Source organism: Dreissena polymorpha, chromosome 1 (genome assembly GCF_020536995.1).
Source record: "Dreissena polymorpha isolate Duluth1 chromosome 1, UMN_Dpol_1.0, whole genome shotgun sequence".
Taxonomy (NCBI): Eukaryota; Metazoa; Mollusca; class Bivalvia; order Myida; family Dreissenidae; genus Dreissena; species Dreissena polymorpha.
In genome coordinates this window covers 109,998,391-110,012,019 of record NC_068355.1, presented here as the reverse complement: position 1 = coordinate 110,012,019, position 13,629 = coordinate 109,998,391, and the positions used below count along the sequence as shown (strand labels likewise).

Below are 13,629 nucleotides of genomic sequence, written 5' to 3'. Positions count from 1 at the left end.
CATAACTTCATCAATTGTGCAGTGATTTTTACGATCTCGGTCTTATTCAACGCAAAAATGCAATATTTTTACAAATGCTAGGTCAACTTTTAACACGATACACAACTCGCATGACCTACTTAACATCGAACAGACAGGTTAAATGAATGAAATCTTTATCATAACATGGAGATAATCAGCTTAAAGGAAAAATCGCACCACAGACTAAAACAATCATTTAAGTAGTTCTTCACTTGAAATACATTTCCAACATCCTTTTATTTCCATTTTGTGTTGGTGTGTGTTGTCATGGTCAAGCAGTTGGCTAAGAGTTTGTGTCACAACAATTGATTGTAAGTGTGATGACACGTCACTTGCTAGATCCTTGTCAATCAATAATTTCGCAGTTAAAATTAAGTTTCATACACCGTAACAACATAAGTAAGTCTTTTGATTTTTTACTGTTTTATTTCATTTAAGTTTCTTTGAAGTTAACAAAATAACAGACCTGACTCATGTTTACACATTACATATTTTAACATTAATTATTGGACTTATTTTGGACATTGAGTAACATTTTCATGAGACATGTCTGAGGGATGAGCCTTGGAATGTTATGCACAATGTTCATACCATCAATCAAGCGAGGGATGATGCTTAAGACAGATGCATTCATTCCATTAATAGGGAGACTTCAATCCCTGTGTTCTTATTATTATGGAGATCATAATAAAGAAACTTTATCTTCTTTTTTCAATTTAAATGTCAATTGCATTATGTTATTTAATGTTCATGTGCGTTTTGAAGAAATCTTTCATACACAACAATATATACATATATAGTAACATACAGATATACTACACGAAACTGTGCCATGCAAAATAAACATGTCACCTTAACTATTACCATACGAGACATTTATCTAAATTATTAGTTTGAATAAAAAGATACTTTTTTCTAAAGAATCATGTAAACAAAATATTATAATTAATGATGATGTTACTATTGCACTCACGAACAATTTCCAAAATTACTTCAGAACAAATTATGAATACAATATTACATAATTGCACAGTACATTATATACATTTTAAGCACAGTAATATTGGAGTAATTCTATGACCTTTGCTAATGACCAAAAATATATTTTTATAATTACATATTATGTTATCCTACAGTTAGTAATATTGATATGCGTCTTAGGTAAACACTGATATGAAATCAATATCTATCTTTTAACTCACAATACATGTATATCACTTTTGAGATGTATTTAACATTCTCCCTGATGTAACTTGAACATGTTTTGTCATAGAATTCCCAATGTATATTATTATTCGTAAAACGGGAGTACAATCTCAAAAACAGAAATTGTCATATCGATATTCTTGATCACACCTCCGATATCTTACCGTCAAAGACCAGGCTCATGAAATTATGACGTTGTATTCACTGTAAAACACCTGTTGCTTAGTTCCACCAAGTAATGCTTAAATTTCAATTGCTTTTAATGTCTTTAAGTTTATTTAAAGTCAATGCCCGGAACAACCCGTACACAATAGTGCACAGCACCAGAAACATTAAATAGCCTATGGGCCCGAATCCAGCTAGATACTTGAGTGCAAAATACACTATAATGAGGTATATCAGAGTCTGGTAGCTACCAAGGAATCGAAGGCTTATTCTTGGCCTGGTCAGTTGTTCAAACACCTCTCGTTGAATGGGTGAGCTAGGAACTTTGGATGGTGATATTGGGGCAGACAAGTAAACCTGTGACATTTTCCCAATAAGATCTGGACGGCTGCAGAGTCTCTCCATCTCAGTGTGAAACTGAAAGGAAAATGCTTCGTAATGAATGAAGTATATGTTGATACACTGTAAAATTAACAAAAGTATTCATTATGTAATTAATATATACAGTCCACTCTCGTTATCTCGACATCGGATATCTCGATATTCTCGATATGTCGAAGTAAGCTCAATGTCCCATTTTTTTCCTTCTTTATCTATATAAATAAACATCGCTTATCTTGATTTTCGTTATGTCGAATAATTCGATATGTCGATATAAAATTTTGTCCCGAGTCCCGATTTAACATATATTTACTGTGGTTTATCTCAAAGTGCGAATAACTGTCCCAGTGTCGGCAAAAGGTGAGAAAAAATTTCTTTGATACTTCACCGTCCCCCTTCGCCCGGCTGCTCCCGATACTGTGCGGTAGGAAATTGATCCGTTAATTGCATCACTGATCACACGTGTGTAATGTCGTTAGCCATTAACACTTGAGTAAGGCCTGTCACTTTTTAACATCAATTAACTGCAATTAATACACAGCCTGCCGCAAGGCCGAAAGACTATTTGTTTTTACAAACAACATTCCAAAATGCATTGAGTTATATTTTTGTGTATATTAACCGTTGCAAATTTACAGAATATTGTTCCATCATTGAACTCCAAAAGTCATTATCATGGCTTACTTGAAAGAATATTTCAAACTACAAAATGTACATGTACAGTTCAGTATTCCGGAACGTGATTTACGCATGTTCAGATGGAAAACCCTCGTCTTGATTGGAGGTCAATTGCATCATAACTTTAAATAGCAACATTACCGGATGTTTACTCGACAGTTTAGAAAAATTATAACCGCATGTGTTCATGCAATTCTGTAATACTTAAAACGTCGTTTTAAGCATTTAAATAGAAAAAATTAATCTTGCCTCGTAAAAACGCGTATATATCAGGAAGAGAGTATTATGCCACACGGTGACGGCTTTAGTTAGACCACTTAGCAGGTATTTAAATGTTAAAAACAAGGTAAATTTTCGTCTCATTTTTTCTTTGAAAACGCCTAATCGGATATCTCGAACTCTCGTTATCTCGATATTTTTTCTTCTTCCCGCTGACTTCGAGATTACGAGAGTGGACTGTATTATGTAAAAAAATGTATATACTCCAAAGTAAAAATTTGGGGTACAGTACCTTCAAAAGTATTAACTAATAATTATAACAGTGCTCCAGCTAGGATTTGAAAAGGGCAGGGGGGCTTTTTTGTCAAAAGGGCACTTTTGACGCGCATTATTTGTCAAAAGGGCACTTTCGACGCGCAGTATTTTGTGAAAAGGGCACGTACAAGCGCGCGGGTGTTTCTGGAATGCTTCCTATTGCATGTGAATTTATATGTTATAAATAATTGTATTATTCCCATTATTATTAAACCATTCAGTATAATGTCTACAATGAGGATTAAAGTAATTACAATGTAATAAGAGATTTATGAATAATCATATGTAAAAAAAAAAAAAAATATATTATTTTTTTTTGGGGGGGGGAGGGGGGGGGCAGGGCGGAGGTTCGGGGGGGGGGGGGGGGGGCATGGCGGAGGTTCGGGAGGGCAGGGCGCGGCGCCCTTCGATTTAGGCCTAGCTGGAGCACTGTTATAATGTAATTAATATATATATTATGTAATTAATATATATACTCCAAAGTGAAAATATGGGGTTACAGTACAGGTATACATATGTATATATCATTAGTGAAAGTAAATAGTTATCAAGTTTGTGGTGATAAAGACAAGCAATAATTTACTTGACAAGAGCTAATACCAGAATATGCAAAACTTGATAGACAGTTTACAATATATTGGGCAGCATCACACATTGAAAATGTAAATGGCAATGAAAGAAAAAAAAAAGGTAACAAGCATTCGTGTAAAATAGATGGGCAAAAGATCTGAAACACACAAGATTCATACCTAATCAAACAAAGGGTCTGACAGTTAAAAGATTAAAACCTAATAAGACAATGCCTCTAACAGATAAAAGCCTAATACAACACTGTGTCTGACAGAGACAAGATTACAACCTTATCATACAATAGACAATAGTTTAGACCATTCCTTTTGTGGTTTTGCAGAGTAAGAGGTTAATGATATAGCACCAATTGTTTTCCACATGACGGTTTGCGATCTCTTGTATGAATAATTCAGATTTTATGCACATGCTCAAGTGCCAAGATAATATTATAACTAAAACTTTACACAAGTAGCAGTACAATTACATCATTCCTGCATCTAAACATCCACCTTTACAGACAGGTTTTAAATTAAATAAAACAAGAAATATTTATAAAAAAAGATATACGGCGTTGATAGTTCAATGAATGAGAACAAGGATAGCGAATGTCTTTTTTCTGTGCAGTTCTTAGCTGCATCACACGCAGTACGGGATGTTACGCGGAGTTTTCGCGGCTTATTTTACATTATTACATATTGCTGGTCATAAACCTATAGATACAAAACAGAAAACCAAAAGAAGAATGGAAGTGAAATTAAAACATACGAGTCAACCGGCCACACGAGAAGTATCCGTATTTATAGGCGCGTTCCTCGAACAAATCTGTTTCAGTGGTTTGTCAGGCATTGCTATTTGATTCGATTATTAACAGTATCGATAATCATCGCGCTCATGCTTAATACATTGGTCAATATGGTGGAATAATTATTGTTAAATTAATCAAAAATAATATTTATCATTGTTTTGTTGAAAACACATTAAGAATCTACATATTTCTGGTCTAAAGAAAATTCCAGGTCACCTAGTTCACAGATAGCGTATTTATTATATAACTATTATTTTACTGGCCGCGAACTCCGGTGATGACCTGTATATAAACTCTGACATTCATACACTGGCCGCGAATTGACCCGCGTTGAAATGCAATGTATTAAAGTGAGACCTCGCTTCCACTGCTCTTTATACTTTTACATGTTAACATGTTGACAAGAATATGGAAGTAAGTACTTAATATGAGAACATAGCCTTTAAATATAAACGCGTTGCGCTGGTAATTCTCTGAAAATAAAAAGTGCACGCACAAACTATATTGATGTCGAGAATTAAGTGTAAAACTGTTCTATCTATTAAGCCTTTTCATTAGAAATAAAATTGTTTCATGCAGTAAAACAGTGTTACAAAGACGCGGATATGTTTCCAATGTTCTGGTGGAATACTCAAATCAGCCAATGGAATAAATGAAGTGTATTCATTCGAACCTAGCCGCGGGAAATTTTATTTGAATTTTATTGGACACTTACAAAGGTCAGGAGAGGTGAAAAGCTGGCTTAATACAGCTTACGCCGAAAAAATCATAACAGAACCCAAAATCAATATCAAATTTATCATGAAAGTTTTCAGGTTATCAGTATTTGAAACATAACTTTCAAGCATAAGCACAGGCTTAGGAGACAAATCGTGTACCATTTTATTGAGACAGTCTGACAATTTATGTAGCACCCGAACAAGGGTTTTGTTTTCAAAGCTTCTGATTGGCTGTAAGTCCGGATCCCCTTGGTAGGTCAGGTCAAATTTCTTTAGGCCATTCATCAACTGAAAATATATTCACTCAAGTGGTCAAGAAAGTCTATTCATACAAAATTTAAAGTATGATCACAAATAATGTAAAAATCTTGACAATGAAATTTTTTACAACAATTCATGGCTATGTTATTTCCATTTTTTTCTAGGAGCTCTAGTTATTCACTGAAACCATTTTGCGATTTGAAGTAACAGTGACCGTGGCATCAACCTGACTGGACCCAAATGCAATTTGAAGCATGTCTGCATGTAGGCTACCAACACCAAATAAAAATAAACAAGAGGGCCTGAAAGGCCCAAAGTCGCTCACCTGAGATACAAAAAGGAACTAAATTGTTTTGTGCAGCCAAAGATATCATAAGAACAAATGTTTTGACCAAGTTACATGAAAAGTGAACTATAAATTTTCAGTGTACTAACAAGGTTTTACTATATAATATAAGGTAAACTTCCCCGCCACCTGGCTGCCATGTTTTTCAACAGATCAAAACTATTTTCAATGTAAAAACTATCATTTAAACAAATGTTTTGAAAAAGTTTCATGTTCATTGGACAATAATTGTGCCTTTCAGAGCTTCAACAAGTTTTTACTATAGCCATATAGGGAAAAATGCCCCACCCTCTGGCCACCATGTTTTGTTCCAACCGGACCCATTTGCGAACAGCTCCGAGATATCATTGGTACAAATCTTCTGACCAAGTTTCATAATCGGTCAATAAATTTGGACTCTATAGAGTGTTAACAAGGTTTTACTATAGCAATATAAAGCCATATAAGGAAAAATGCCCCGCCCCCTGGCAGCCATGTTTTTCAAGCAATTATAACCATTTTCCAACTCGCCAAAGACATCATTGGGACAAATCATCTGACCAACTTTCATGATGATCAGACAATATCCAATGTTTTTCAACCAAAAGGAACCATTTTCGAACTAGTCCATGATATCATGATACCAAATTTCATGAAGATCAGGCAAAAAAATAAGGCCTCTAGAGTGTTAACAAGGTTTTACTTAAGCCATATAAGGAAAAATGCCTTGCTAAAAAGCTCTTGCAAATATTTATACATTTATAAGCGCATGCTCTTTATCTATATTTACATTGAACATGACCTTACAAACAATGCTCCAAGTATAGTTCCAGGCTAGGTCTCTATGCAAGCTTGCTATATCCTTAGTTTTATCATGATTGGTCAATTCAAACTTAAGTTTTTGATTGGAAACTACCTTTTTTCTGTTTTCCTTTTTTTATTAACAGTGACCTTGACTAGACTGGCCCAGAAGGGAACCTCAAACAAGAGCTGTATCCATAGGATGACATATGCCCCCTATAAACACTTTGATAGAAATTATGAGCATTTTTCAAAACCTAAACTCGTACCCTAAGTTCAAGGTCAAGGTCAAAGGGTCAAAATTTGTGTGCGTATGGAAAGGCCTTGTCCATATACACATGCATACCAAATATGAATGTTACATCTGAAGCGACAAAGAAGTTATGAGCATTTTTCAAAACCTAAATGCACGGAAAGACAGACAGACAGACAGACAGACAAACCGAATGACATTGCGATCACTATATGCACTCCTTTGGGTTCATAATAAAGTCTTTGTGTTAGCTTTCTTCTCTCAAAAAAACATACCATTCCAATCTAGGTCTCCATGAAAGCTTGCTATACAGAGCTCCAGATAAGGGTCGTATTTTCGTAATTACGAATTATTTTCAAGTCCTTTACGTATTTATTTTAAAATCTTGTCGTACCATTAAGAATTTCAGAATCAAGTTACGAATATTATTTTTACATCGGATCATATCGATTTTATTTAGTTCTTTTCGCGTATTAAAGATCTTTGCGGTGCTTATATAGAATGGTTATCGGGTTTGTATAACAAAGCGCATTTTTTCCAATAAAAGCGGCGTATACAGTCTATCTGTCAAAAAAAATGGCGGCGCCCAGAGAACGTCCTAAAAAACTGCAAAGCGTCCGAAAACACGCTTTTAACATATTGTACGCAAAGTGAGCCGAAGTTAAATGTTAAGAAAGACATTATACAAAAGATCTTATACGATGTTGTTTGTTCAGTTGCCGACACAGTCGGAAAAGCTAAACAAAAACGCGACACGACGGGTCCAAACTTAAACACAAAAAAAACATTGAACGAGTGGAAGGGACAAGTCCCGTGGCTAATCGTTGAAAAGATTGAAGGGGAGACCCGTTTTAATTGTGAAATATGTAAAAATTCATCAAAGGCATACAATCTAAGCACAGTTTGGGCATATGAAGGTATTTGAAAAATAACATTGTATAATACTGAAAAGACATTGTTGAACTCGCATAAATAAAGTTGCTAGTATGTTTATTTTGATTTATTTTGCATGAAAATAACCATTATTATTTATTTTTTGGTCATTTAGAAAAAATAAGAATTATTTTCCAAAACTTAGTAGTAACGTTAAGAATAAAACTACAGAGTTAAGAATTCTTTTTGAAAATCTGGTAGTAATTTAAGAATTTCACAAAACCTTATCTGGAGCTCTGCTATATCATACATACAACCCCAATCTAGGTCTCATTGAAAGCTTGATATATCACACAAACAATCCCAATCTAGGTCTCTATGAAAGCTTGCTATATCACACATACAATCCCCATCTTGGTCTCTATGAAAGTTTGCTATATCACACATACAACCCCAATCTAGGTCTCTTTGAAAGCTTGATATATCACACAAACAATCCCAATCTAGGTCTCTATGAAAGCTTGCTATATCACACATACAATCCCCATCTTGGTCTCTATGAAAGTTTGCTATATCACACATACAATCCCAATCTAGGTCTCCATGAAAGCTTGCTATATCACACATACAATCCCAATCTAGGTCTCCAAGAAAGCTTGCTATATCATACATACAATCCCAATCTAGGTCTCCAAGAAAGCTTGCTACATCATACATACAATCCCAATCTAGGTCTTCAAGAAAGCTTGCTATATCATACGTACAATCCCCATCGAGCTCTCCATGAAAGCTTGCTATATCACACATACAATCCCAATCTAGGTCTCCAAGAAAGCTTGCTATATCGCACATACAATCCCAATCTAGGTCTTCATAAAAGATTTTTATATCTCAAGTTTTATCAAGATTGATCAATGCAAATTAAAGTTAATTGCTGGAAAGCACAATATTTTGACTACTTTTTAATAATGAAGAAAAAAAGGAAAAACAAGTTTTTCATAAAATATATATAGTTCAACAAAATTCTGAACTTTAGAAACAAACATAAATAGAGAATATTATGTGAGTTTTAGATAAAGATCAAGTTTATCATGCGAGGCTTAGAACCGATGTAGCGCGAGGCTTTATTAGCGCTAACATGGTTCGTGCCGAGCATGATAAACTTGATCTTTATCCAAAACTCACATAATATTCTATTTATCCCATTATTTCCTCACAATTTTCCATTAATAACTGTCAAATATGGCATTTTTTGACGATTTAGTTTTTCCGTAGTTGACAAAAACAGATTCTCCAGTTTTTGGAAAAACCCAAATCTGATCTAAAAATAGCGATAGTATAAAGCTCATGTTTATATGATCGTTGTTATACTATCGATTTTCATCTGGTCATAGGATAAAAAAATGTTTTAGTAAGAAAAAAATGTAAGAATTGTTAGATATTTCTGCATAATATACTTATCATTCATAAAAAGAACAAGAGCTGTGTTTGGGAAACACAGTTTCCCCTACTGCGCTGCTTTGAAGCCATATATTTGACCTTGAAGGATGACCTTGACCTTTGACCACTCAAAATGTGCAGCTCCATGAGATACACATGCATGCCAAATATAAAGATGCTACAGTGATTCATTTTGCTGTGCGTCCCGCGTGCCAGACGCACGTTTTTTTCTGGGGACGCATCATTCTCAAACATGTGCATACTCGGGATGCATTGTTTAAAAACTCCGATTTTCAACACGTCAAAGTTGTACATGATACAGAGTTTGATTCATGGATATAAGCAAAACACATGTCAACACCGTTTTGGAAAGTAGAACGGAAGTCTCATAACTTCATTCCGAATGTTATACGCGTATTTTGATTGGTTGAAATATATCAATTATCCAATCAGTTACGGTGTTTTATTAAAAGTTCGTTTGACGTTTAATTGACTGTCCCAGATGGTAAACAAAGAAAATGCCACCGAAAAAGGTTTTCAAAATTGATCCTCAACAATTTAAACTCGTTGTGAAGATATTTATCGATAACGCAACCTCGATGCAAACTATGTGGTTTAAATGTGAAGAATAAATGGCGGAAAACACAGTTTGGTTTTGTCTATTGTGAGTGCAGTTATTATTTATATAGTAAAGCGATGTTATTATACTTTTCTGGATTAATTGAGCAGTGTTATTTTTTCTAAGTGACAATTAAAATTTGCAAGTTCTGAAATAAATAGCATCTTTTATTTTTATATTGTACATACATAATAGTGATACAGGTCATACAGTATTCTGTCCTATGTTACCTAATATGTAGGTACATATAACAACACAGACATCTGCATCTGATTATACTGCAGGATGTGAGAGGGTTTTTTCTGTACAGAATAAGGTCTTGACCAAATTCAGGAACAGGTTTACTGTAGGGAAATAAGACAAACTAATGAGAGTGAAGTTGTGGAGAAAAAACAAGGTGAAAAGGCTAAACACCTTAAATACAGTATGAGTGTTGTTACACTAAATCTGTAATGAAGTTATAAACCTTTTGGCCAAAGGAGAAATGGTCTTTTGTCACACTGTTTGAAAGGGTTAATTTTGACCAAAAAATTATAAACACTAGTCATCCAATCTATTAAAACTCTAGTCAGTCCAAATTTTTAAAGATGTTAAAAGTTCTCTGTTTAAGATGTTATATGTTTCACTGTTTGTTATTAAAAGTAAAACAAATAAAGATTTTACTTGCTATAAACCTATTTCTGTTTTAAGCTGTAAAATTGCATAAAAAAGCCCCTTGCTAAGGCGTATCATGTTAAGTAGATTATTTGCAACAAATTTACAAAGACACAATCTGGGACCCATTGTTTTCAGTTTGGACCCATTGTTTCAAAATATGCGAGTCCCAAGGACTCACTTATGTAGATTTCAAAATGAATCACTGATGCTATCATCAATATTGCAAAAGTTCTGACCAAGGTAAAAGTTTTGGGACAGACACACACATACAATGACAGACAGACACATACAATGACAGACAGACAGGCCAAAAACAATATACCCCTGATCATTTGATCTGGGGGTATAAAAACTGACAAACAACAGTGTTACAAAATTAAATCACCTGAAATCTTCCAGCCTCGGTCAACTCTGGTCCGTGACTAGTCATCTTGTGGTCAGGTGTGCTTGGTAACGAGGCCATAGAGGTATTCATCAGCGACGTCTGGTCACCTAGTGACATGTTTCCAATCATTGACCTTTGACCTGAGATACGGGAGGTGTCCCCCGGCGACTGTGGAATGAACATGGCCTGCTCGTTAGGTTTCATCTACAAAATTCAATGTCCCATAAGTAATTAAATGTTTTGTTTCCCTACCAAAAAAAATTCAATTTATAGTTTATTTTATAAACATACATTAAACATGTAATCAAGTACTTAAATACTTAACTCAAGGGTCACTCTTTAGACTGGGACATAAATCCCACATAGGATTTGTATGTACTCAAATTGATACAGAGTTAACAATCAATCTGTATCTCAATTCTTAAAACAACTTGTGCAATTTTTTGTATTAAGATAATCTTAAATTACCAAGTTATGTTTAACTGATTGTCAGAAAAGACTTTTGGGTAAGTATCAAAACTTTCAAAAGTGGCTGTTCATTGCATTTTCCTTGTTTTAACCTACTGTATTTTCCCTTAAAAGATCTTCCAACCTATGTGAGTTTCAAGTTCATACCTTTTAAATATGCCCATATGCTACAGATCTGAAATTATATAACAAAACTTAACAAATGGATATACTTAAAGTTCTATAACTGAAAAAAGCCTAGTGAGACTTCGCCAGTTATTTCACTTGGCTTCCATTTAATACCAATCAGCATTTTCAAAAAGTTTGGTGATGATCAAATGAGTCCAAATGATTGAATGTAACAGTGAATGAGTACAACATTTGGGAAACAATATGCCTCTCTTTCGAAGCCTTTTTCCGGTCGTTTTTTCATTGCATTATGGCACAAAATTGTCACAAAACCAGGTTTTCAACTCAAATTGTGATCTTGACCTTGGAGATATTGACGTAATTCTTTCGCGTGACACACCGTCCGATGATGGTGAACAAACGTGCCATATGAATATAAAATCTCACAATGACTGACATAGTTATGGCCTGGACAAGCTCATTTATGGCCATTTTTGACCTTTGAACTCAAAGTGTGACCTTGACCTTGGAGATATTGACGTAATTCTTTCGCGCTACACATCATCCAATGATGGTGAACAAAAACATGTGCCAAATGATTTTAAAATCTCACAATGAACGACATAGTTATGGCCCGTACAAGCTTGTTCCACCCACCAATCCGCCCACTAGCATTCGCCAATCTAAAAACCAGTTTTTTTCCTTCGGAAACCTGGTTAAAAATAACTGTTTCCTGATGTCATCACTTCAATTGACGGCAGACAAGCTTACCCCAAACAGCTGACAGAAGTGAGTGACTGTTTGCTCCAGGTGGTTTATGACCTTCTTCACTTCCACTACACTCATGTCCCCATAGGCCTTGGAGTTGTCTTCAAAATATGAGGACATATCAAAGAAGGCAGCAAAGCCAGATTTTTCAGACTTCTTCTCTGGCTCCTGAACGGTTGCCTCAAGTGCAGATTTTGCTGCATGGATCTGCCTCAGCAAATGCTGCATCTGCAATATCCAAAAGATAGCTATATAATTATTGTTGTTATAACATCCATGAATCCAACTGTACACCAAAATTATGACAGAGACAGGGCTCATGTATATTTCAATTAATTTTACCAATAATAAAGCAAATGTATTTTTTAACATGTACATACAGTCAACTCTCATTATCTCGAAGTCGGCGGAAACAAGAAAAATATCGAGATACCGAGAGTTCGAGATATCCGATTAGGCGTTTTCAAAGAAAAAATTAGACGAAAATTTACCTTGTTTTTAACATCTTTATATTTGCTAAGTGGTCTAACTAAAGCCGTCACCGTGTGGCATAATACTCTCTATTACCTGATATATACGCATTTTTACGAGGCACGATTAAATTTGCTATTTAAATGCTTAAAATTACGTTTTAAGCGTTACTGAATTGTATGAACACATGCGGTTATCGTTTTCTTAACTGTCGAGTTAACATCCAGTAATGTTGCTATTTAAAGTTATGATGCAATTGACGTCTAATCAAGACGAGGGGTTTTCATCTGAACATGCATAAATAACGTTCCGGAATACTGAACTGTACATGTACATTTTGTAGTTTGAAATGCAAAGTTTAATCGATTATTAGTACAGGATAAAATAAACCCACACGTTATAAAGTGAAAGGCCTTGCTCAAGTGTTAATGGCTAACGACATTACACACGTGTGGTCATTGATGGAATTAACTGATCAATCATCTACCGCACAGTATTGGTAGCAGCCGGGTGAAGCGGGAGGGTGAAATATCAAAGAATTTTTTTTCACCTTTGCCGACACTGGGACAGTTATTCGCACTTCGTGATAAACCACAGTAATTACATGTAAAATCGGGACTCGGGACAAAATTTTTTATTGAGATATCGAATTATTCGACATAACGAAAATCAAGATATGCGATGTTTATTAATATAGATAAAGAAGGAAAAAAGTTGGGACATTGAACTTACTTCAACATATCGAGAAAATCGAGATATCCGATGTCGAGATAACGAGAGTGGACTGTACCTCTATGAATATACCTGTATAAATATTGATATGTTCTACATCTACACAGATCTATACATATAAGGTATATTTCACATGTTTGTATGTATTTCAAATAATAGTGCAAATCAGGGATCATATTTTCCTGCAACATCAATCGGTCTGGATTTAAATGGGGAAAAAGTGTCCGAAAATTTATATCCGAAATCATGACAAATTACGTTAAAATATATACCATTGATTTTGCCATTCATGAAGGTGGTATAATAAATGTACAAGTTAAATTCCCTTAGGCATTTAAAAAAAATACGGAACATACGAGTTTTATTAATTGGTTTTATAGTTTGCTATT

At 34.7% G+C, this 13,629-nt stretch overlaps 1 protein-coding gene across 2 annotated transcripts in view; it reads right to left on the bottom strand.

Moving 5' to 3' along the window:
• Positions 1-427: 427 nt before the first annotated feature.
• Positions 428-13,629, bottom strand: part of LOC127843685 (sphingomyelin phosphodiesterase 4-like) — an 84,324-nt gene continuing 71,122 nt past the window's right edge. For both annotated transcript variants that reach the window (XM_052373403.1, XM_052373412.1), the window contains 4 exons: positions 12,041-12,265; positions 10,694-10,897; positions 5,239-5,367; positions 428-1,809 (listed from right to left, as the gene is read on the bottom strand). In XM_052373403.1, coding sequence (XP_052229363.1) covers positions 1,477-1,809; positions 5,239-5,367; positions 10,694-10,897; positions 12,041-12,265 — 891 coding nt within the window. In that variant the 3' untranslated portion in view covers positions 428-1,476. The remainder of the gene's footprint in view (positions 1,810-5,238; positions 5,368-10,693; positions 10,898-12,040; positions 12,266-13,629) is intronic.